The sequence below is a fragment of the Callithrix jacchus genome, chromosome 10, assembly GCF_049354715.1.
Source record: "Callithrix jacchus isolate 240 chromosome 10, calJac240_pri, whole genome shotgun sequence".
NCBI lineage: Eukaryota > Metazoa > Chordata > Mammalia > Primates > Cebidae > Callithrix > Callithrix jacchus.
The window spans coordinates 119,189,748-119,210,010 of NC_133511.1; the positions used below are offsets into that span (position 1 = coordinate 119,189,748).

At 54.3% G+C, this 20,263-nt stretch overlaps 1 protein-coding gene across 19 annotated transcripts in view; it reads left to right on the forward strand.

Annotated features, from left to right (window-relative positions):
- Nucleotides 1-20,263, forward strand: part of INCENP (inner centromere protein) — a 30,539-nt gene that overhangs the window by 7,725 nt on the left and 2,551 nt on the right. For 8 of the 19 annotated variants that reach the window (XM_035262953.3, XM_078341203.1, XM_035262954.3 and 5 more), the window contains 14 exons: nucleotides 5,937-5,988; nucleotides 6,812-6,869; nucleotides 6,986-7,103; nucleotides 8,206-8,257; nucleotides 8,667-8,784; nucleotides 8,876-9,007; nucleotides 9,439-9,450; nucleotides 13,806-13,915; nucleotides 13,993-14,113; nucleotides 14,478-14,612; nucleotides 15,220-15,425; nucleotides 16,992-17,070; nucleotides 17,306-17,413; nucleotides 18,625-18,775. In XM_035262953.3, the coding sequence (XP_035118844.3) occupies nucleotides 5,937-5,988; nucleotides 6,812-6,869; nucleotides 6,986-7,103; nucleotides 8,206-8,257; nucleotides 8,667-8,784; nucleotides 8,876-9,007; nucleotides 9,439-9,450; nucleotides 13,806-13,915; nucleotides 13,993-14,113; nucleotides 14,478-14,612; nucleotides 15,220-15,425; nucleotides 16,992-17,070; nucleotides 17,306-17,413; nucleotides 18,625-18,775 (1,452 nt within the window). The remainder of the gene's footprint in view (nucleotides 1-5,936; nucleotides 5,989-6,811; nucleotides 6,870-6,985; nucleotides 7,104-8,205; nucleotides 8,258-8,666; nucleotides 8,785-8,875; nucleotides 9,008-9,438; nucleotides 9,451-13,805; nucleotides 13,916-13,992; nucleotides 14,114-14,477; nucleotides 14,613-15,219; nucleotides 15,426-16,991; nucleotides 17,071-17,305; nucleotides 17,414-18,624; nucleotides 18,776-20,263) is intronic. The other 11 variants (XM_078341200.1, XM_078341206.1, XM_078341205.1 and 8 more) reach the window with 3 other exon arrangements.

The following is a 20,263-nucleotide window of genomic DNA, read 5'->3' on the forward strand; positions in this document are numbered from 1 at the left end:
CTCAGCCATTCACCCAGCTCGCAGCCTTGGGCAGGTCCTGGCAACTTCGTGGGCCTCCATTCCTTGCCTGTCAACTGGGGCTAATAGCATCACTTAAAACAGTCATTGTGGGGTTTTCTTTGCTTACCCCATACAAGGAGTTTAGAAGGGTTCCTGGCTTATAGGAAGAGCTTGGTGACGTTAGCTGCTCTCTCAGATCTCAGCTTAGGGGGCCGTTGCCCACTGGAGCAGGTGTCAGGAGGGGCAGGCTGGCTGCATGAGGAGGTGAGGTCTGAGCTGGGAGGGTTCTGAAGGATGGCTGTGCTTTTGCTGAGTGGGAAAAATACAGGCATATGCGTTCCGGCAGAGGGAACAGCTGGTACAAGGACCCGATGCCTAAAGCAGCAAGTGATGGGTGTCTGGGGCTCATGTGTCACACAGGAGCTTGACCCCACTGAAGCAAAAGAAGTGGCCTGATGATGGGGAAGGGAGGGAGGCAGGGATATCAGGTAGGAGGCTGCCGTCAGGATGCAGGCAGAAGATGGGCAAAGCAGCATATTGGTGACGAGGATAGGCCAGGATTTATCTTTTTTTTTTTTTTGAGATAGAGTCTTGCTCTGTTGCCCAGGCTGGAGTACAATGGCACGATCTCCGCTCACTGCAACCTCTGCATCTCAGGTTCAAGCAATTCTCCTGCCTCAGCCTCTAGTAGCAGGGATTACAAGCGCCTGCCACTATGCCTGGCTAATTTTTGTTTTTTTTAGTAGAGATGGGTTTTCACCATGTTGGCCAGGCAGGTTTCGAACTCCTGACGTCAAGTGATCCACCTGCCTCAGCCTCCCAAGGTGCCAGGATTACAGGCGTGAGCCACTGTACCCAGCCCAGGTTTTATCTTAACACATATGAAATAGTAGCTGGCATCTGCCTGGCACTTTCAAATTTATAAAAGGAAAGGTTATCTCATTTGGTCCTTGCAGCAGCTCTGTTTGCTTGTTAGGATTTTTTTCACTTTACAGAGGAGGAAACTGAGGCTTCACGAGGCCATGGAGTCTGTACATCGGGAAGCTGAGGCTTGAGTACTGTATGTTTCATTCTGTCCAGAAAGGCAGGTGCTTGCAGAGGAGGCTTTGTGCAGGGCAGGGCCTGTCAGGCAGGGGAGGGCACCTCACCTTGGCAGCTTTCTCTCGGCCTGAGTCACACTGCCTGGGGAAGGGCCTGCTCCAGGGTTTGGGGAGACACAGTCTGGGGTGTGCGCAGATGTGCAGTCTGGCACACTGTCTATTTCTGGATTCTCAGGACCTAAATGGTTCTGATCTGTTTTGGAGATTTTATCAGGCCTGGATCTGATCCTGGGAAGGGGCCCAAGGGGGCAGGTGAGCTTGGACCTGTAGAGGGAGGGCCAGGCAGGGTTACAGAGACTGTTTGGAGATCTTTGGAGCAGACACCCGGATCTGCAGCTCTCATGCCCGTCTATCACTCTTCCCTCTCCATCTAGCATTTCCCTGCCCATGAATGGGCTTTTGATTTGACTGGTGCATGTGACACAGGTCTGTCTGACTCCAAGCCCAGCATCATCTCTCTTCTTAAGGTGGGAGGAGGAGAGAGAGGACACAGGATCTAGGATGTGGAGTCACAGACGCTGGGTGACCTTGGGCACACCCCTTTTCTCCAACTCAGTTTCTGTCTCTGTGAAGTGGTGATAACACTTGCTTTGAATGTGAATAGAGAACTCATCTTCGTGCTTGGGTAGAGTGGATGCTCAGTGCATCTTACTTAAGCCAAAGGGTAATAAAACTGACCAATGGCTGACGCTCAGTTTAGGTGTGACAAGGCTGACCCCTATCGATGGAGCTGCAAGGGTGTCAGGGTGTGGGGCGGTGACAGGGAGGAGGCTTCCCCAGGCTCTTCCCAACACCAGGCTCTGCGGGGAGTGGCTCTTGGGCAGCTCAGACGTGAGGTCTTGGTTTGGGTTTTCCTGAGGAGCAGCCCTTGATCACAAGGATTTGAGTGCAATTCATTAATTTTTGGGAAATTAACAAATTTAATTTCCCAAGAATTAAATTTGGGAGGGGAAAGAAACACCTGAAGCAGAGGAATGGGGATGTGAGACAGGAAAAAAGCCAACAGTTTGGGTGGGCATGGGGGCCTCTGGAAGCCAGTGTGGGGCCCTGGGGCATGGAACGGCTGGGTGTAGGCAGGAATTCCCTGCTTCCTGGCCTGGCACACACCTGCCAGAGGGGACGGTCGGGCAGCAGTTCTGAGTGGATGGGAAGGGACAGGCCCGCTGCCTCAGGGCTCCTCCTTGGGGCTCCCAGCCACCTCTGCGCTGGAGAACAGCCCTTCTGTCCCTCTGCCAGGACTTAGGCCACTTCCCTACCAGCTCTGAGGCCTGAATGGCATGCAAGTGGCACTTACCATTCCAGAGAAGTCCTGTGCTGGTGGGATAGCCATGCAGTCATGTGGGCGTCTCACCAGGGAGCATGTGAACTGGGATCAGATGGCATGAGGAGACGAGGGGGATGTATCCTCTGGGTATAGACCCCTCAAATGGGGGTGATCACCACCTGTGACTGTCAGCCTGGCCCTGCAGCTGCTCCCGCCACCTCCCCAAACCTGGCTACTACACCCAGGAAAGGTCCCAGCTTCCCTTCCCTGTGCCTGGCCTGTTGTCTTCCCTCTTTTCCTGAGACCCTGTTCATCCCAACCTCCCGCTGGCTGCCTCCCAGCCTGACTGCTGGCCGCACTCCCGTGGCTCAGGATGCGCCAGCTCAGATACCTTCTCTCCGTTCCCCAAAAGAGCCTCTTTTTTCCTGCCTCGTGGCCATGGCCCTCTTCCTCTCTAGACCAGTGGCACTGGGAACAGGCATGCTCCCAGCTAGGAAGAAGCCGGGACATGAAGCTAGCAGCTGTGGTGAGGATGCTAGGGTGAGTGCTGAGGGCCCTGGGCGTCCTGTTTTAAAAATGATTGAGCCTCAGCCTCAAAAAGCTTTTGACAGTCTGGGTAACATGGCCAAATCCTGTCTCTACAAAAAAGGAAAAAATTATCCAGGTATGGTAGCTTGTGCTTGTAGTGCCAGCTACTCAGGAGGCAGAGGTGGGAGGATTGCTTGAACCCGGGAGGTCAAGGCTCAGTGAGCTGAGATTGCGCCGCTGCACTCCAGCCTGGGTGACAGAGCGAGACCCTGTTTAAAAAAAAAAGCTTTGATTACGAGGTCGTATCTACTGATAGTTGTTGTATTAGAAATTGAAACAGGAGTTTGAAAGTATTTTAAATATGAATTAATATTTTTATATAAATATTTAGTACTTTAAAGATTTAAAAATATTGTTTAACATTTTCACATTACAAAGTGCAAATACCACGCCCAACACCTGTTTACTTTAAGACTTTTTATGAAAAAATAACTTTTCCAAAGCAAAAATGTACTGAGGAGACTGGCATTATTCTACACTTTGCAGATCTCTTCATTGGGTGGCTTTAAAGAAGCCACGTTCTGTGTAGATCTGTTGCACTGCGCGGTTTGGGTTAAAGTAGGTCAAGAACATCTGGTCTCACGCAGACGTGAGTATCTGAGTAGCTTTTTCAGATAATTGTGCATATTCTTTGTTATTAAGACCAGTACAAGAAGTGATAGTTCTTAGAGGTTTGTTGTGATATGGAATCTGAAACCACATCGTTGATGCCACATGGATCTACCATGCACTGTTTCTTTCTTTTTAAGACGAAGTCTTGCTCTGTTGCCCAGGCGAGGGTGTAATGCCTCGATCTCAGCTCACTGCACCCTCTGCCTCCCAGTTCAAGCAATTCTCCTGCCTCAGCCTCCCAAGTAACTGAGATTATAGGTGCCCACCAATACCCGACTCATTTTTGTATTTTTAGTGGAGATGGGGTTTCACCATATTGGCCAGGCTGGTCTTAAACTCCTGACCTCAAATGATCCGTCCTCCTCTGCCTCTCAAAGTGCTGGGATTACAGGCATGAGTCACCATGCCCAGCTGCACGTTGAATGGGTCTTTTAGCTGTGTGTGATTTCACAACCTCATACACTCATCATTTGGAAAATATTGTTTCACTAAGTTATGCACGTCTTCCAAGTATTGACACCCTTCATTGTATAATATCATAAAAAAGCACATCTGTTTCTGACCTCATCAGAAAAGTCCTTAGGCACTAGGGTGCTGTGATGCTGCTGGTGGTAGATACCCGCTTTTCAAAATTCTACTTTTGGATGTTTTCGGCTCAGTTTTTAAATTCTTGTCAGCACATGTTGTTTTATTTTTGTGATGGATTCACTTCATTGACTTGTAAGAAAATGTCTTCCAGATACCCAAGTTTGAATAAGCATTGTCTGTCGGTCGTTCTTTTAATTAATAGTAGTGTTCCCGGTGAAGAAGTGGCTTGCAGCTGGCAGCTTCAGAGACAAGCACTTTTCACGGAGAGTTGGGTCTGCAGCAGCGGGTTCTCTGCACACTTCCCCCTTCAGCACACAGAAGAGGAGAATAGTGTGTACTGGAATTTAGATTTAGTAAAATCAGTACTTTTGCAGGCGCGGTGGCTCACACATTATCTCAGCACTTTGGGAGGCTGAACCAGGTGGATCACTTGAGGACGAGTTCGAGACCAGCCTGGCCAACATAGCAAAAGCCCATCTCTACTAAAAATACAAAAAATTAGCTGGCTGTGGTGGTACGTGCCTGTAATTCCAGCTACTTGGGAGACTGAGGTCGGAGAATTACTTGAACACAGGAGGTGGAGGTTGCAGTGAGCTGAGATTGCTCAGCTGCATTCAGCCTGAGCGACAGAGTGAGATTCTGTCTCAGAAAAAAATTAGTGCCTTTTACATCTTCATCAAGGACATCGTCCAGTTCTGTTCTTCCCATGAATATGTGGTCCGAGGATAGTGTTTGATGCTCTGGCCTTGACGGGGGGCTAAGGCTTCAGAAGCTTCTTCCTCATTGCTTTGGTGCCATCAGGCCAATTGTCAACACAGTGAAAGGGGAAAGTTAGCATCAAGATGAAAATAGCTATGACCTCATGGATACCCCAAGGGTCTCAAGGACGTCCAGGGGTCAGAGGATACAAGCTGAGAACCACTGGCCTGGATGTCCTCCTCCTTTGCCTATAAACTCCTGTTCCACAGCGGATCCTCCAGGCCAGCTCAGGTCCCCTTGTCATAGGCTTTTAACATTCTCTGTTCTGGGCCAGGCATGGTGGTTCACGCCTGTAATCCCAGCCCTTTGAGAGGCCGAGGGGGGCAGGTCACTTGAGGTCAGGAGTTCAAAACCAACCTGGCCAACATGGTGAAACCTCGTCTCTACTAAAAATATAAAAATTAGCTGGAAATCGCTTGAACCCAGGAGGCGGTGGTTGCAGTGAGCCAAGATCGTTCCACTGTACTCCAGCCCGAGCAACAGAGCGAGACTCCATCTCATAAAAAAGAAAAAATTCCTCTGTTCTGTTCCATTATTCCCTGTGTCAGCGTTGTTGATAGGACTATTTGATGATTGTTATCAAGACCAGATAGTGGTTCTGTTTTGCTCACCATTGCGTCCCTGGGGCCTGGCCCAGGTCCCAGTACACTATAGGCACTTGATGCATATTTGTTGACAGAATAAGCCGCTTTGTGTTGGGCCCCATGCTGGGAGTTGGGGGCCTGGAGCCGCAACAGACATTGTTCCTCTTCTCCAGATATTCCCAGCCTGGTGAAAGGGCCCAGCCGTGTTCTCAGATGGGCAGGGGAATCCCATCTGGGAAGCAGCAGGGGACATGAAGCCAGCAGCTCTGATGGAGACACTGGGACGAGTGCTGAGGGGAGGGGCCTGGGCACAGTGGGGCCTCTGTGGCTAGTGATGGGAGCAGTGGCCAGGCCCCTGCTCGAACCTGGTTCCCTGGACCCCTTAGAGTGGGACCTATGTGGTTTCTGATGAGACTGTTTGTGCGTCTCTTTTCCCCTCAGGTCACAGTTACCTGGAGAGGCTCCTGAATGTTGAGGTGCCCCAGAAAGTTGGGTGAGTTCAGTTCCGGGGTTTTGCAGGTGGGCAGGGCACCCCTGGACAGGGAGCCAAGGTGAGCACTAGGGCTGGAAGCAATTCCTGGGGATAAGTCTTCCCTGCTGAGCCCTGACTGCCCTCGGGCTGCCCCTGTCCCATGTCAGACCAGTCAGTGAGTGACGTGGGTGTTGGCTGCCCGGTCTTCCTACAGTGCCCGTCAGCGGTGCTGGTTGCCCTGGCCAGACCTGACCCTGGGGCATGAGCTCCAGAGGTTGTGGGTGAGGTAGAGCTGCCAGGAAGAGCTACATTCAAACTGGGTGGGGTGGGATGGGGGTACTCCAGGATCACACCCAGTGCTGCTTTCGGCCAGGACACAGACTTGTTTTCTTGGAGGCCATGTCCTGCCATCATGAAAACTAGCCCCTCCCTCCTTGCTGCAGAGCAACGGTTTGTTCTTGGGCTAGGGAACAGCATGACTAGGTGGACCTGCTGGCCTTGCTGGCCCCATGGTGAATGGAGAACAGACCACAAAGGAGATACAGCTCACCTGGGCCCAAGACGGGGAGCTGAGGAGGGAGCTCACGTCCTCAGTCAGCCCTGTGAGGGGATGGTGGGGGGAGGAAGCCACATTCTGAATCTGACATTCCTCGTCTGCCCACAGAGCCATTGCCTGGAGCTGCCATCCTCCCATCCCGCAGGAGGCTGTGGGTTGATGGTCCTGATCAGGGCACCTTGTGTTGACATCTTGGGTCCCCCATCCCTGGAGCAGGGGAGGGACTCCCTGTGCAGGAGGGCTTGGACTGGCTGGGCAGTCCCCACAGAGACCCCCTTCTGTTTTCAGTCCTGAGCAGAAGGAGCCCCCCGAGGAGGCTGAGCCTGTGGTGGCAGCTGAGCCAGAGGTAAGGCGGCTGCCTGGGGAAGGGAGGACTCACCTCTGGGGCTCCCGCTCTGCCCTGCAGCATCCTGGGCCTTGGGTTCCAGGTAGAGACTCCTAAAGCCTTCGTTCTTTCCACAGGTCCCTGAGAACAACGGGAATAACTCGTGGCCTCGCAACGACACCAAGATTGCCAATGGTACACCCAACCAGAAGCTTGCAGCCAGCAACCAGGAAACACCCTCTGCAGGGCAGCAAGGTGAGTCTTCCAGCCTTGCCTGCCATGTGCAGTGCCTGGAGCCACAGCGGGCCTTGGTGGCCTCTACCTGACCTTCTCTCTGGGGAAAGGAAGCCTCATTTTCTGGACCAGAAGGCTAAAGAGAAATGAAACCTGGGGGTTCACAGAGCTCCTTTGAGGTTTCGCCTCCCACCATTGGGCTGAGTGCGGCATGGGGGAGCTGTGGCTGGTTGGGACAGGAAGCAGGGGAAGGGCCTGCGTTGGGGTGTGGTTATGAATGGCCAGGCCAAGGCCTTGAACTCGACTCCAGGGGTCAGCGAGAAGAGCTGTGGGCTGGGGACTGGAACACCCCCTGGCCTCCTCCTTTGCCTCTGCTGCTGGCTTCTTTCTGACCTTTGTAGGGCCATCCCTGTCTAAAGAGGGCTGGAGAGCGGTAGGCATGGGAGGGTCCCAGGGTCCTGCTCACGTCTCCCTGACAAGGGTGCTTCTCTCTGGTGGGAAGAGTACTGTAGCTGTGAGATCTTGAACATGGCCTTCTCTTCTTCACGACGTGGTCAGGGACAACGATCATGCCAGCCCCACAGCCCCCAGGGCTGCTGGGAGGAACTTTTGGAGTAAGGGGTACTTTCTCCTATCAGTGAAATAAAACATACTGATCCTACATCCCACATGTGGACCCCACAGCAGGAGCCACCCCCTGCTCCTGTCACGGCCACACTAGCTGCACAGCCCAGGAGGGGTGGGATTTAGAAGGTGTTCGAGGGGCTTGGAGCTCCCGCTTCTATAAGGTGTCCACACACCGTTCTTTGTGTCAGAGGTGGGTGGGGCATGGCTGGGGCTGCTGTCTCAACAGGACCATCCTGTCCTGCCTACCACAGAGCCAGGCACTCGCGGGCAGGGGTTCATGGGTTGGGGGTAGCCAGGCGTTGGCATCTGTAGATTCCTCAAGGCTAGTGAGGGTTAAAGCTGATAGGTCTGCATTTGGCCACCATGGAGTTGCCAGGAAGGGAGCGTTGCCCCACTGCCAAGGCTGCTGCCCAGGGACCCCTTCCCCCTACACCCCCATTCCCACCCTGCTGCTGCCATCATTTCTGTAGCCTTGCTGAAATTGCTATCTTCACAGAGACCAAGATGGACCAAGTAGATGGACCCAGAGAGCCACCGCAGAGTGCCAGGTTTGCATCAGGGAAGGGGCCTGTGGCATCTCTGTTCTGAGGGCCCCAGAGGACATGGCCTTGTGTCCTTGCTCAGCGAAGGCAGACGTGTACCGAGGGGCTTGTAGCCTCTCTGCTGGGGTGCGGTCTGGTGCTCTGACTTAACCAAAGAGGCAGCTCCATGCTGTGGATGAGCACCAGCCTGGGAATAGGGCGACCCGATGGTTAACCCCGTCTTAGTGTGGCCTTGGAATGGTCACCTTCCTTTCTCTGAGTGGGCAGCAGAGGGTCGGTTAGGCTCTCTAGTCTCTTTCAGAAAGTCTAGAGGCCTGTGGCCTAGGCGTACTGTTGTCCACCGGGATTACCTTTGATGAAGTGTGGCTGGGCTGTGGCGGGCTGCCCTGTGATGCCATCACCCGTGCCTTGGCAGGAGGAAGCGCAGCTACAAGCAGGCAGTGAGTGAGCTGGACGAGGACCAGCACCTAGAGGACGAGGAGCTGCAGCCCCCCAGGAGCAAGACCCCCTCCTCACCCTGCCCGGCCAGCAAGGTGAGCTGGGCGCCTGCCCTGCCCTGGTGCCCTGACCCCCGTCGGTACCCTGCCCCGCTAGCCCACTCCTTACCCTTGTCCTCGTCTGTAGGTGGTGCGGCCCCTCCGGACCTTTCTGCACACGGTGCAGAGGAACCAGATGCTCATGACCCCGACCTCAGCCCCCCGCAGTGTCATGAAGTCCTTCATCAAGCGCAACACTCCCCTGCGCATGGACCCCAAGGTTAGGGGGCTGTGGCCAGGTTGGGCTTGGTGGGAGCTGGGCAGTGTGGCCGAAGGTCCAGTCTGTCCCCTGAGATACTGGGAGTAGCGTGATCCGGGGCAGGGGCAAGTGTGGCCGGGCTCTGTTAGGGGCCAGCTGAAACCTCTGTGGTCACCCACTGCCTTGACCTCTGGGGGTACTGTCCCAACCTTGCGGGCTCTCGACTGTAGCCTAGAGGCTCGGCCGGCTCAGTGTGAGCCCTGGGGATCGGGGTGGTTAAGGTGAAGGGCCCTCATTGGGATGAGGGTTGGGTGACAGAGGCGGTGGGGGTGCCACTGGCAAGAGGGGCAGGCCCCATGCAGGCTGGCTGGCACAGCTGGGCGCATGGCCTGACTGTAGGATGCCCCGGCCTGGCACTAATTCTTGGCTTTTCCCTTGTCTCCTCTCCACAGTGCAGCTTTGTCGTAAGTAAAGCCTTTTCCTGTCGGTAACCTAGCCCCACCTAGCACTTACCCGCTTTAGCCACTTTCCTGCGTAGCTGACAGCACTCGTAGACGCACTAACATCGTGAGCGGGAGAGCCTTAGGGAGAGGGTGGGCCGTGAGGGGTGCACTGGCTGGAGGCACCCAGCAGTTCTGGGCCTCAGCCTCCTCTGCCCTCTCTGCCCTTGACTGCTCCTAGGAGGAAGCAAGGGAGTGTGGCCTGCGGCTTTTCTCCAGGGCTTCAGCTTGACATGTTCCCTACAGTCACCTCCCGCCCTCCTCCCCAGCACCAGGCCCCCTCAGGGTCTGTGGGTCTTTGAAGAGAACAGACAGGTTGTCTCTGGTCCCCAGAGCCACTGAGATTTATTGGTTCACAGATCTGAGCAGTAGCCTTAAGGCAGTGCCGTGATGGGGGAGGGCTGGTGTTAGTCTGAACCGAGGTGGGAGGCCGGGTCTTGCTGTGCTGGGTGGCAGTAGGACAGTGAGTGGTAGCACATCTAGAAATAAGTCACAGAAGCTGTTCTCTTCTCAGACACCTCAGAACTGAGCTGAGTCAGGCTGGCCATGAGCAAGGACCCTTGGAGTGCAGGGACATGCTTCACCCGAAGTCCCAGCTCCCTGTGCCAGTGGCCAAGGCCCCAGCCGCCTCATTCCTTTAGTTCCTGCTAGCCTTCTGATGGGTTCCCTGCAGCCACATAGGGATACCTGTGACAGCCAGGAGGGCTCCTGCCTCCAGCTGAGGGCCTTGGCAGGTGGGAGGGGCTTCCCAGCAGCTGATCTCATTGGCCCTGAAGTGGCTTCTCCTGCATGGAGGCCTGTTCCCCTCTTGCTGGACAGAGTGACCGACAGTACACCTTCCAGTGACCTTACCACCCGTGCCCCACCCAGACCAATTAGAACTCTGCAGGCCTTAGTGTCCTTGGACTGGTCACCTCCCTTCCTCTGAGGTGACAGAGAAGCCTAGGAAGTTGCCCTTTCCTGCTCTGGGGACCCCAGGTCCCTGCACAGAGCATCTCGTGGGTGGGGACAGTCCATAGCGAGGAGACCAGGGGCCCACGGAGTAATTTTGGACTGTACTCTGAACATGATGGTCTGGGCCTCTGGGTCTAGTTTAAATCTATGGAGAATTACTTCAGTTTAGCTGCAACCGACCTGTTTAGGTTTAGGCTGCAGGTTCCTGTCTGCCTTCTGTGGACTTAGGTTCCAATGTTCGTCCCAGTTTTGAAGAAAGCAGAGCTATTTGGCCTTTTCCCAGCTGTGTGCCAGTCACCAGTCAGCCTGGGACCTGGAAGGTGGTCTGTTCATTTAGTTCTCAGCTTTCGGTGTGATAATTAGGGTCAGATCCTAGCATCTGCAGCTTGGAGCTGAGCCTAGGCGCTCATCAGTAACCCGTGGTGTCATTTTCCTGATCTCCAGCACTTTCTGCTCCTCTGGGGCTCCCTTTTCCATCCTCCATCCGGGAAGCTGGGGCTCGAGTTGCCTTGTTCTGCTTTATGTGCTTCGACTGCGTCCAGGGCCACCTGCCAGGCGGACGGAGAAAGAACCACAAGCAGGGTTTGGCCCTCACTTCTGGGATCACAGCTCCTTCCTTGAGTTTTGACTCGGCAGCTGTCTCTGTCCAGGGCCACCTTGCAGGGGGACAGACAGACGAGCGACACACAGGATTTGGCCCACACTTTTGGGATCACAGCTCCTCCCTTGAGTTTTGACTCGGCAGCTTCTTTTAACTGCTGCTGCCCCCGGTTGCCGTAGGACTACCTGTGGGCTGGGGCACAAGGGAAAGAAGAAAAGAGAAAAGTAAAAAATGGGGTTTCTGCCTTCTCTCAGCATTAGATACGCTTGTCCTGATACTGAGTCAGGACCAGAAGGCTTATCCTGGAATTCTTTCTGTCTGCACTCCAGTGACTCCTTTGGCGTTTCAGGCCGTGTTGAATTTGGCTGGAGGAACAATGGTGAACTCACTGCTGGTTGGCTGTTGCTTCCAAGTCGAGTCTTCCCCAACTGCCAGCTCCTCTTTAGTTTTCAGAGGCCTCAAGCAGCCGCTCCTTTCCTTCTGTCCAGGTTTTGTAGCTGCATTCAGTGGGAGAGGTGGCGTGGGTCTACTCCCCATCTTACCTGTTACTGGGTCCCTGCTCTCCATCTTTAGGAGGATAGTATTGTCTTGGAGCCAGATTTCTAGGTGGGAGTGCTCCTTCATTTGGGGTCAGAAGCCAAGGAGAAATCTGTAGTAACCAGTACAGGAAGAGGGGGCAGCTTCAGACACTGTGCTCAGAAGTGGGAGTCTGCTGGGAGCCAGGTTGGGTGATGGGTGTGGGGCTTCAGTCTGGGTCCCAGCCTCCACCCAGCCCCAGGCTGTTCAAGGGGAAAGCACCAGTTGTCCTTGTCCTTGGCCAGGGAAGGCTTAGAGCCCCTGCCTATCCCTGTGGGCTGCCCTTTGCTGTGGCTGTGCCCCCAGGGCTTTCTGTGTCTGCCCAGGAGGGTATGCCAGCATCAATCAGCTTTTCAGAGAGCACTTTTTTAAAAGTTGGTTTAGGGCTGGGGCGTGGTGCCTTACACCTTTAATCCCAGCACTTTGGGAGGCCAAGGCGGGCAGATCACAAGGTCAAGAGTTTAAGACCAATCTGGCCAAGATGGTGAAAACCCATCTACTAAAAATACAAAAAAATTAGCCAAGCATGGTGGCGTGTAGTCCCAACTACTTGGGAGACTGAGGCAGAGAATTGCCTGAACCAGGAGGCGGAGGTTGCAGTGAGCTGAGATCGTGCCACTGCACTCTAGCCTGGGCAACAGAGGAAGACTCTGTCTCAAAAAAAAAAAAAAACGTTGCTTTAAAAATGAATGTCGGCGGGTCGGGTGCAGTGGCTCACACCTGTAATCCCAGCACTGGAAGGCTGAGGCAGGTGGATCACAAGGTCAAGAGATTGAGACCATCCTGGTCAACCTGTTGAAACCCCGTCTCTACTAAAAATACAAAAAATTAGCTGGGCACGGTGGCACATGCCTGTAATCCCAGCTACTCAGGAGGCTGAGGCAGAAGAATTGCCTGAACCCAGGAGGCAGAGGTTTCGGTGAGCTGAGACTGTACCATTGCACTCCAGCCTGGGTAACAAGAGCGAAACTCCGTCTCAAAAAAAAAAGAATGTCGGCCAGATGCCGATAATCCCAGCACTTTGGGAGGCTGAGGCAGGCAGATCACCTGAGGTCAGGAGTTCCTAACAAGCCTGACCAATATGGGGAAACCTTGTCTCTATTAAAAATATAAAATTATCTAGGCATGGTGACACGTGCCTGTAATCCTAGCTACTCAGGAGGCTGAAGCAGGAGAATCACTTGAACCCGGGAGGTGGAGGTGCCCATGAGCCGAGATTGTGCCATTGTACTTCAACCTGGGCAATAAGAGCAAAGCTCTATCTCGGAAAAAAAAAGAAAAAAAAAAAATAGCTAGCCTGGCGTGGTAGCTTATGCCTATAATCCCAGCACTTTGGGAGGCCGAGGTGGGCGATCCCTTCCCTTGAGGTCAGGAGTTCAGGACCAGCCTGGCCAACATAGTGAAAACCCTGCCTCTACTAAAAATACAAAAATTAGCTGGGCATGGTGGTGGGTGCCTGCGGTTCCAGCTACTTGGGAGGCTGAGGCATGAAAATTGCTTGAACCCAGGAGGTGGAGGTTGCAGTTAGGCAAGACTGCACCATTGCACTCCAGCCTGGGTGACGGAGATTCTGTCTCAAGGAGCATAGCCACATCCCAGGAAGTTTGGAAAATAAACGAAAATTAATACCATCCCTATTCCATCTCCTAGACTATAGTAACCTCTGTTAGCATTTGGCAATATTTCCTTTTATGTTTTTCAACTATTATGAAATAGCTGATATATACCGACCAAAGAATACGTGTATGTAGTATGGATGTTGTAAATCATAATAGGAAGTTTCGCCTTGCGTCTGCACCAGCCCTTACTAGAACATTCACTGTGACTTTGAGAGCTGTCTTTCTGCTCCTCACCCTTCCAAGCTCATCCCTCATTCTCTTTTTCGGTGCACGGTTTAGGTAGTTGTCGGCACGTACATCCTATTTGGAGCGTGACTTTTGTGCTGCACAGGCCTCAGCTGAGGGCCCTGTGGCTCAGGCTTTTGTGAGGCAGTTGAGTGCTCCTGGGAGGAAAGATGGGAGCTGTGGGCCTTGGCCTGGGTGCTGATGGGGGCACATTGGGGATACCTCTGCCTAAGAAGCATTCTGATGCTGCTGCCCACGTGGCTGCTGGAAGCTGGGGACCGCGGGCATGGGCAAGGGGGTTGTCCTCGCTCATGTCTCATCTCCCTTGCTCCATCCCACCCCAGGAGAAGGAGCGGCAGCGTCTGGAGAACCTGCGGCGGAAGGAGGAGGCTGAGCAGCTGCGCAGGCAGAAGGTGGAGGAGGACAAGCGGCGACGGCTGGAGGAGGTGAAGCTGTAAGTGGCCTGGCTCCCTGGACCATGGCCTGCCCCAGCCTTGGCAAGGCTCCCTGTGACTGTCCTGTGCCCCGCAGGAAGCGTGAGGAACGCCTGCGCAAGGTGCTACGGGCCCGAGAGCGGGTGGAGCAGATGCAGGAGGAGAAGAAGAAGCAGATTGAACAGAAGTTTGCTCAGATCGACGAGAAGACTGAGAAGGTGTGAGCCTGGACGGGGGGCCCAGGCAGTTCAGACTTGGCCTAAGGGTCAAGACCGGACCCCTCAGAAAATCGCAGATTTGTCACTGTACCCCTATACCCGTCTCCTGTCAGCTCCGCGGGCCCTGGAGTTCACTGTGAGCCCAGTGGGGGCACTGACGCTCCTGGCTCTGGGTTTCCCTGGCAGCCCTTTGTGAGTCGGGTCTAACACTCAGGCAGGACCAGCTTCTGGGGTCTTCTCCCTGGGCAGTGGGAACAAGCCAGGTGTGCAGAGCTAGGCGGGGTCTGTCATGCAGAGTTCTGGGCCCCACTCTGCAGGACTGAATGTGGGTGCTCCAATGGGCATGTGTGGGTGGGCTTTGCAGGCCAAGGAGGAAAGACTGGCGGAGGAGAAGGCCAAGAAAAAGGCAGCGGCCAAGAAGATGGAGGAGGTAGAGGCGCGCAGGAAGCAGGAGGAGGAGGCGCGTAGGCTCCGGTGGCTGCAGCAGGTGCGAGCGCAGGTGGGCCTCACGGAGGAGATGGGCACTGTCTCAGCACCATGGGGCCCTGCTGGGTGCACCCTGCCTTGTCGGGTTGACGGAGCACTCCTGTTCCTTCATGCCAAAAGGGAGGTTTCTCCGAAGCCTCCAGGGGGAGGATGGTGACCAGAACCTGCCTCTCAGCTCTGCCATTTACTAGCTCTGGGACCTTGTGCAGGCTGCTTGACCTCTCTGCTTCCATATCTTCAAGTGGCAGTGAGGGGTAAGCATGTTAATGTCCGCGAAGTGTCAGTAGTGTCTGATGCCTGCTGAGTGTTCTCCACGATTGCTGTTATGGCCCATCCCCTGACTGTTCCGTCTAAGAGTAAGGGCTTGCCTCTTCCCAGTCAGTGTGAGGGCTCTAGAGAAGGCAAATCATCATTAGGGCTTATGTGTGCCTAGTTACTAAGATCAGTTCTTGACCGTGTGCTGGGCACTGTTCTAAGCGTGTTATGTGTGTAAAACCAGCAACCCCATCAAGTGGTGGGGACTGATATGAGGAAGACCTGGGCTTTGGGCGAGCAGGGCCACTGTTCTCCCTTTCTGGCCCAGGACCAGCCGTAGCACCCGGCCTTGCTCTCCGTTTCAGGAGGAGGAAGAGCGACGGCACCAAGAGCTGCTGCAGAAGAAGAAGGAAGAGGAGCAGGAGCGGCTACGGAAGGCAGCCGAGGCTAAGCGGCTGGCAGAGCAGCGTGAGCAGGAGCGGCGGGAGCGGGAGCGGCGGGAGCAGGAGCAGCGGGAGCAGGAGCAGGAGCGGGAGCGGCGGCGGGAACAGGAGCGGCTCCAGGCCGAGAGGTGAGGGGCCTGCTGGCCCACCTGCCTGCCCTCCGTGTATGTGTGGAAGAGAGACGGTTTGGCCCCTGCCTGGACACAGGCCCACCTGCACGTGGGGGTTTGCTGGCCCTGTCCTTGGCACCAAGCCCATATGCCTGCAGCTAGTGGCCCACCTGAACACACTGTCCATTGACTATGGGAGATTCAAGGAGTGCTACATGGGCTTGCTCAGGGCTTGGCTTGGTTTTGCCTCCAGCTGTGTGTACTGACTTCTTTAGTGTCTTTTGTAACTGGCAGGAGTGGGGTGCTCAGAGGATGAGCTGGTATTTCTCAGCAGGGCCACCATGGGCATTTTGGGCAGGAGAGATCTTTGTGGTACATTGCAGTTTGTTTGGCATGTTCCCACTAAATGTACCTCCCCTGGTGAGGACGATAACTCAGATTGCCCCCCACTGATACGTGCAGACTATTCCCCTGCCTTGGGAACCGTGGACCCAGGAGCCCTGAGATCTTCCAGCTCTGCAGATGCAGTGGTCTCTGTACAAGAGACAGGAGTTCCGTGTTTAGTTTTACAGGCATTTGTCCAGGGCCTACCCTGTGCCTGGTTGTTCTAAGAGTCGTGGGGATGCCAAAGAGGAAAAGCCACACTCAGTGTTGGTCAGGAGAGACTCGGGATCCTGTGTCTGTGCGCACAGAAGCAGAGCACAAAGGCCCACGGGCGTGTGAGACGTGCAGGCCCCCGTAGGTGTTGGCTCTCTCGGCTCCACTTCCTGGGAAACACTGGGCAGCACTTTTTTGTGTGTCCATCTTTGTGGGTGGCTACAGGTTTATCAGAGAAGTGAGGAGTCACAGCCGAAGGAGGGCTCCATTGTGTCAGGGCTGCCTGACGGGCACAAAGCTGACCTTGGTCCTCTGGGCAGAGTCTGAGAAGGTGAGAAGGTGTAGGGGGCAGCTGATGTGGTTTCAGAATTGCAGGGTGCTGGGCAGGGCAGGGGCTTTGAGGGTGATGTGTGATAGTCGTAGTGTGGGCAGCTTTGTTGGGTACCCAAGCTACATGCTTTATGTCTGTCGCCTTGTTTAGTTCTCAGTTGAAGCCCACGGGGCGTGGGAGCCATCAGCTCCACTTCATACAGGGGGAAACAGGTCCAGAGAGGTCGAATGACTTGTTCAAAGTCACGAGCAAGTGTGTTGTGGAGGTGACTCATGCTTGGAGCCTGTGCCTGCCCTGGAGGGTTAGGATAATTAGGCGACTGTGGATTATCCCATTTGATTCTAGTGTGGCCCAGGAGGAAATGTGTTATGGTCCCCATTGTGTAAAAGTGTGATGAGGCTCAGAGACTTCAGTTGCAAGGAAAAGTGCGGGCCAAATGCTGGGCTCCAGCTTGTGTTCCCTGCACTCTCTGGTGTGCACCTTTCTAGCCCCTGGGGCAAAACACAGCTCTTGGTTCTAAGCCAGGTACCCATTCTGCAATCCTGCCTTCTAAGGCGTGTCCTGCTGGCTGGGCCTGGCTTCCCCAGCAGGGATGGGAACAGGGCTAGGGCTGGGGCTCTGTTTCCTGTCCTAACAGGCTCTTGCTGGGTCCTCAGGGAGCAACAGGAGCAGGAAAAGGCCCTGCGGTTGCAGAAGGAGCGACAGCAGAGGGAACTGGAGGAGAAGAAGAAGAAGGTGAGGGGAGCTGGGTTTTGGGCTCCCTTGGGGTCTACCCTGAGCTGTGGGCTGGTCTGGACTCCTATGGCAGGGGCTGCCGAGGGAGGGGAGGAGAAGGGAGGGGAAAGAGAGGAAAAGAAGGGGAGGGGAAGCAAGGGAGGGGAGGGGGAGGGAAAGGGGGGAAGGTAGGGAGGGGAGGAGGAGAGGAAGGAAGGGAAGACTCCTTAACACCCTATTGCCACCTGCGTTCCAGGAAGAGCAGCAGCGTCTGGCTGAGCGGCAGCTGCAGGAGGAGCAAGAGAAGAAAGCCAAGGAGGCAGCCGGGGCCAGCAAGGTCTTGAACGTGACTGTGGATGTGCAGGTGCAGCCTGGGCCCCAGTGGAGAAGCCCTCAGGTGGAGGGGCCCACTTTGATTATTCTCTTCCTGGTAGCTGGAGGCACAGGCTATGTTAGGACCCTAAGGAAGAGGACTGATACACTTGGCCCAATTGTTTTTACTATTTTTGATGTTTTTTGTTACTCTAAAAGTAGAATTTGTGGAGGGGGAAGATAAAAAGGAACTAAACGTTGTAAAAGAGTATAAAGTTTAAAAAAAAAAAACGGGCCTCAGGAAAACTTTACTAAGCCGATTGTATGTCCTTCTAGGTTTTTACCTGTGTAACCATTTTAACACACACACATATTCTTTCCATTTCACCCATACGCATATATATTTTAAGCGAGCACATTCGGCAGCTTGATTTCCAGCCCCCTCCCACCCCATGTTTTTTTTTCTCTTCGTATATTGTAGACATCTGTCCATTTCACACAGGTAAATTTCTTAGTTCTGATGGCCGTGTACCTTAATTGTGCTGGAGTTCAGCCGGCTCCTCTTGATGAGCATTGGATCTATTTTCACTTCAGTGCTGTTACCAAACAAAACATAGTGTGAGGAAGGGTTTCAGTGCAGCAAGGTTGAGATGTTAGAACTTGGAAGTTAGTAATTTACCTGTCAATGACGATGGTTAAGTTGCAAACCCTGGAGTCTCCTGGGTGGTTCCCAGGAAGAATCTACACACACTGACCCGAAAGAAAGCTTGCAGTACACCTTGACATGAGAAAGGGAGATACAGAGTAGTGTGTGTTCTGTGACTTTTTAAAATTAAAAAGTAGGCTGGGTGCAGTGGTTCGTGCCTATAATCCCACCACTTTGGGAGGCCAAGGTGGGTGGATTACTTGAGGTCAGGAGTTTGAGACCAGCCTGGCCAACATAGTGAAACCCAGTGCCTACTAAACATACAAAAAATTAGCTGGGTGTGGTGGTGCACACTTGTAATCCAGCTACATGGGGAGGCTGAGACATGAGAATCACTTGAACCTGGGAGGCGGAGGTTGCAGTGATCTGAGATCACACCACTGCACTCCAGCCTGGACAATAGCAAGATTCTGTCTCTACCGCTGCCCTAAAAAGGTGACCCTGCACCTTTTGTTTTTCCTGTGACATGGGAGGAGGTGAGCAGGGCCCCAGAGCTCCTTGGGGGTGAGAGGCAGGAGTGCGGTGGAGGGAGCTGATGGCCGCCGTTGTTTTTCCAGTCTCCAGCTTGTACCTCCTATCAGATGACTCCGCAAGGGCACAGGGCCCCCCCCAAGATCAACCCAGATAACTACGGGATGGATCTGAATAGTGACGACTCCACCGATGATGAGGCCCATCCCCGGAAACCCATCCCCACCTGGGCCCGAGGTGAGCAAAGCCCAGAGCTCCCTGGGAGACTCAGGCCCTCACCGGTCTTCACCTTGAGGGCCCTGGAAGTAGTGGGTTGGCTGCTATGGTGTTGGGAGGCTGCTGTGTGCCTGAGCTGGTGGCTCAAGGTTCTGGCTTTGGGCATCCATTTGCCTGGGGGAGAATGGGGCACCTGGTGTTCATTGTGCTTATCCAAGGACCAGACCTATGAGGTTGGGTTCCTTCGTTGTCAACAAATGTATGAAATTGCACTGGCTTTGGGCATGCTGCTGGGTGTTTTGACTTGGACTGGGCCCCTCCTTAGAGTCCCATCAAGCAAGGCTGAAGAGACTTGGACCCAAGTAAGCCTCCTGGGGCAGGGGCAGAGCTAGAACGGGGAAGAGCACCAAGCTGGAGCCTGGGGCTTCCAGCCAGCTGGGCAGGCAGGAAAGGCCCTGAGGAGGGCGCGAGGCACTTGAGCAGGATTTGACCCAGAGTTTACAGGCTCCAGCATGAAACAACGTGAGTGAGCGTGACTGCAATGCCTCAGGCCTGAGTGCAAGGCCAGCTTGAGTGAGCAGGGTGGGTGCTAGAACTGGGTGCAGCCGGAGTGGATGGGGCCAGTGGGGACCATAGGTGCCTTGCAGCTTTTGCTGAGCTGGAAGTCAGGGAGGGACGCAGACGCCCCAGAGGGAGGGGCCTGGAGTCCCATAGCCGGTAGGCCCTCTACAGAAACTTGTTTGTGAGTTTCATCTCATCGAACCCTGCAGTAACCGGCATGTACCTTAAGCCTCTTAACTGCTAGTATTAAGTCATGTGGGAGATGGCAGCAAGCAGGAGCCAGGTCACAGAGAGCTGACTTTGAATAGCTTACTTAAACAGTTTCCTCATCTGTGAAAGTAGGGTGATGACAAGACCCAGCTGAGGAGTTCTATATAGAGTGACCTGAGTGAGCTCACAGCGGGCCCTTAGACACATGCTGTGCTGAGCAAGTGCTGGGTGTGTGTCTGGCCTCCTGATCCCCTGGGTCTTCCTCAGCCCTGTTGCCAGGACTGTGCTCTCCCACATCCACTGACCAGAGGCCCGCTTAGCACTGCATCAGGGCCTGTGGGGTCGATGAGAAGCAGCTGGCCAAGGTGGCCGAGGATGGCAAACTATGCTGAGGCTCTGGAGCTGGGTTTGTCTTCAAACACAGGCTTCGCCATGATTAGCTATATGCCTTTGGGCAGATCTGAATGGGAGAATAAAGAACCTGCCCCCCAGGTGGTGGGCGGGACAGGTTAAAGGGGTGCCTGGCTCATGTGAGCTCTCAAGGACTTTGTGCAGGTTAAGCTGCCAGAGGACGGTAGTAAGGATGTGAAATGAGCCTTCTCTGGGTTTGATGGTGGTACAGGCAGGGGCAGGGCTGAAGAGGGTGACTGAGCTCTGTAGGGAGGTTGGAGAGGGTGACATGGCTCTGTGGGGGACAGGGGATGAGGAGGTTTGTGGGGAGCCCCAAGGCAGTAATCG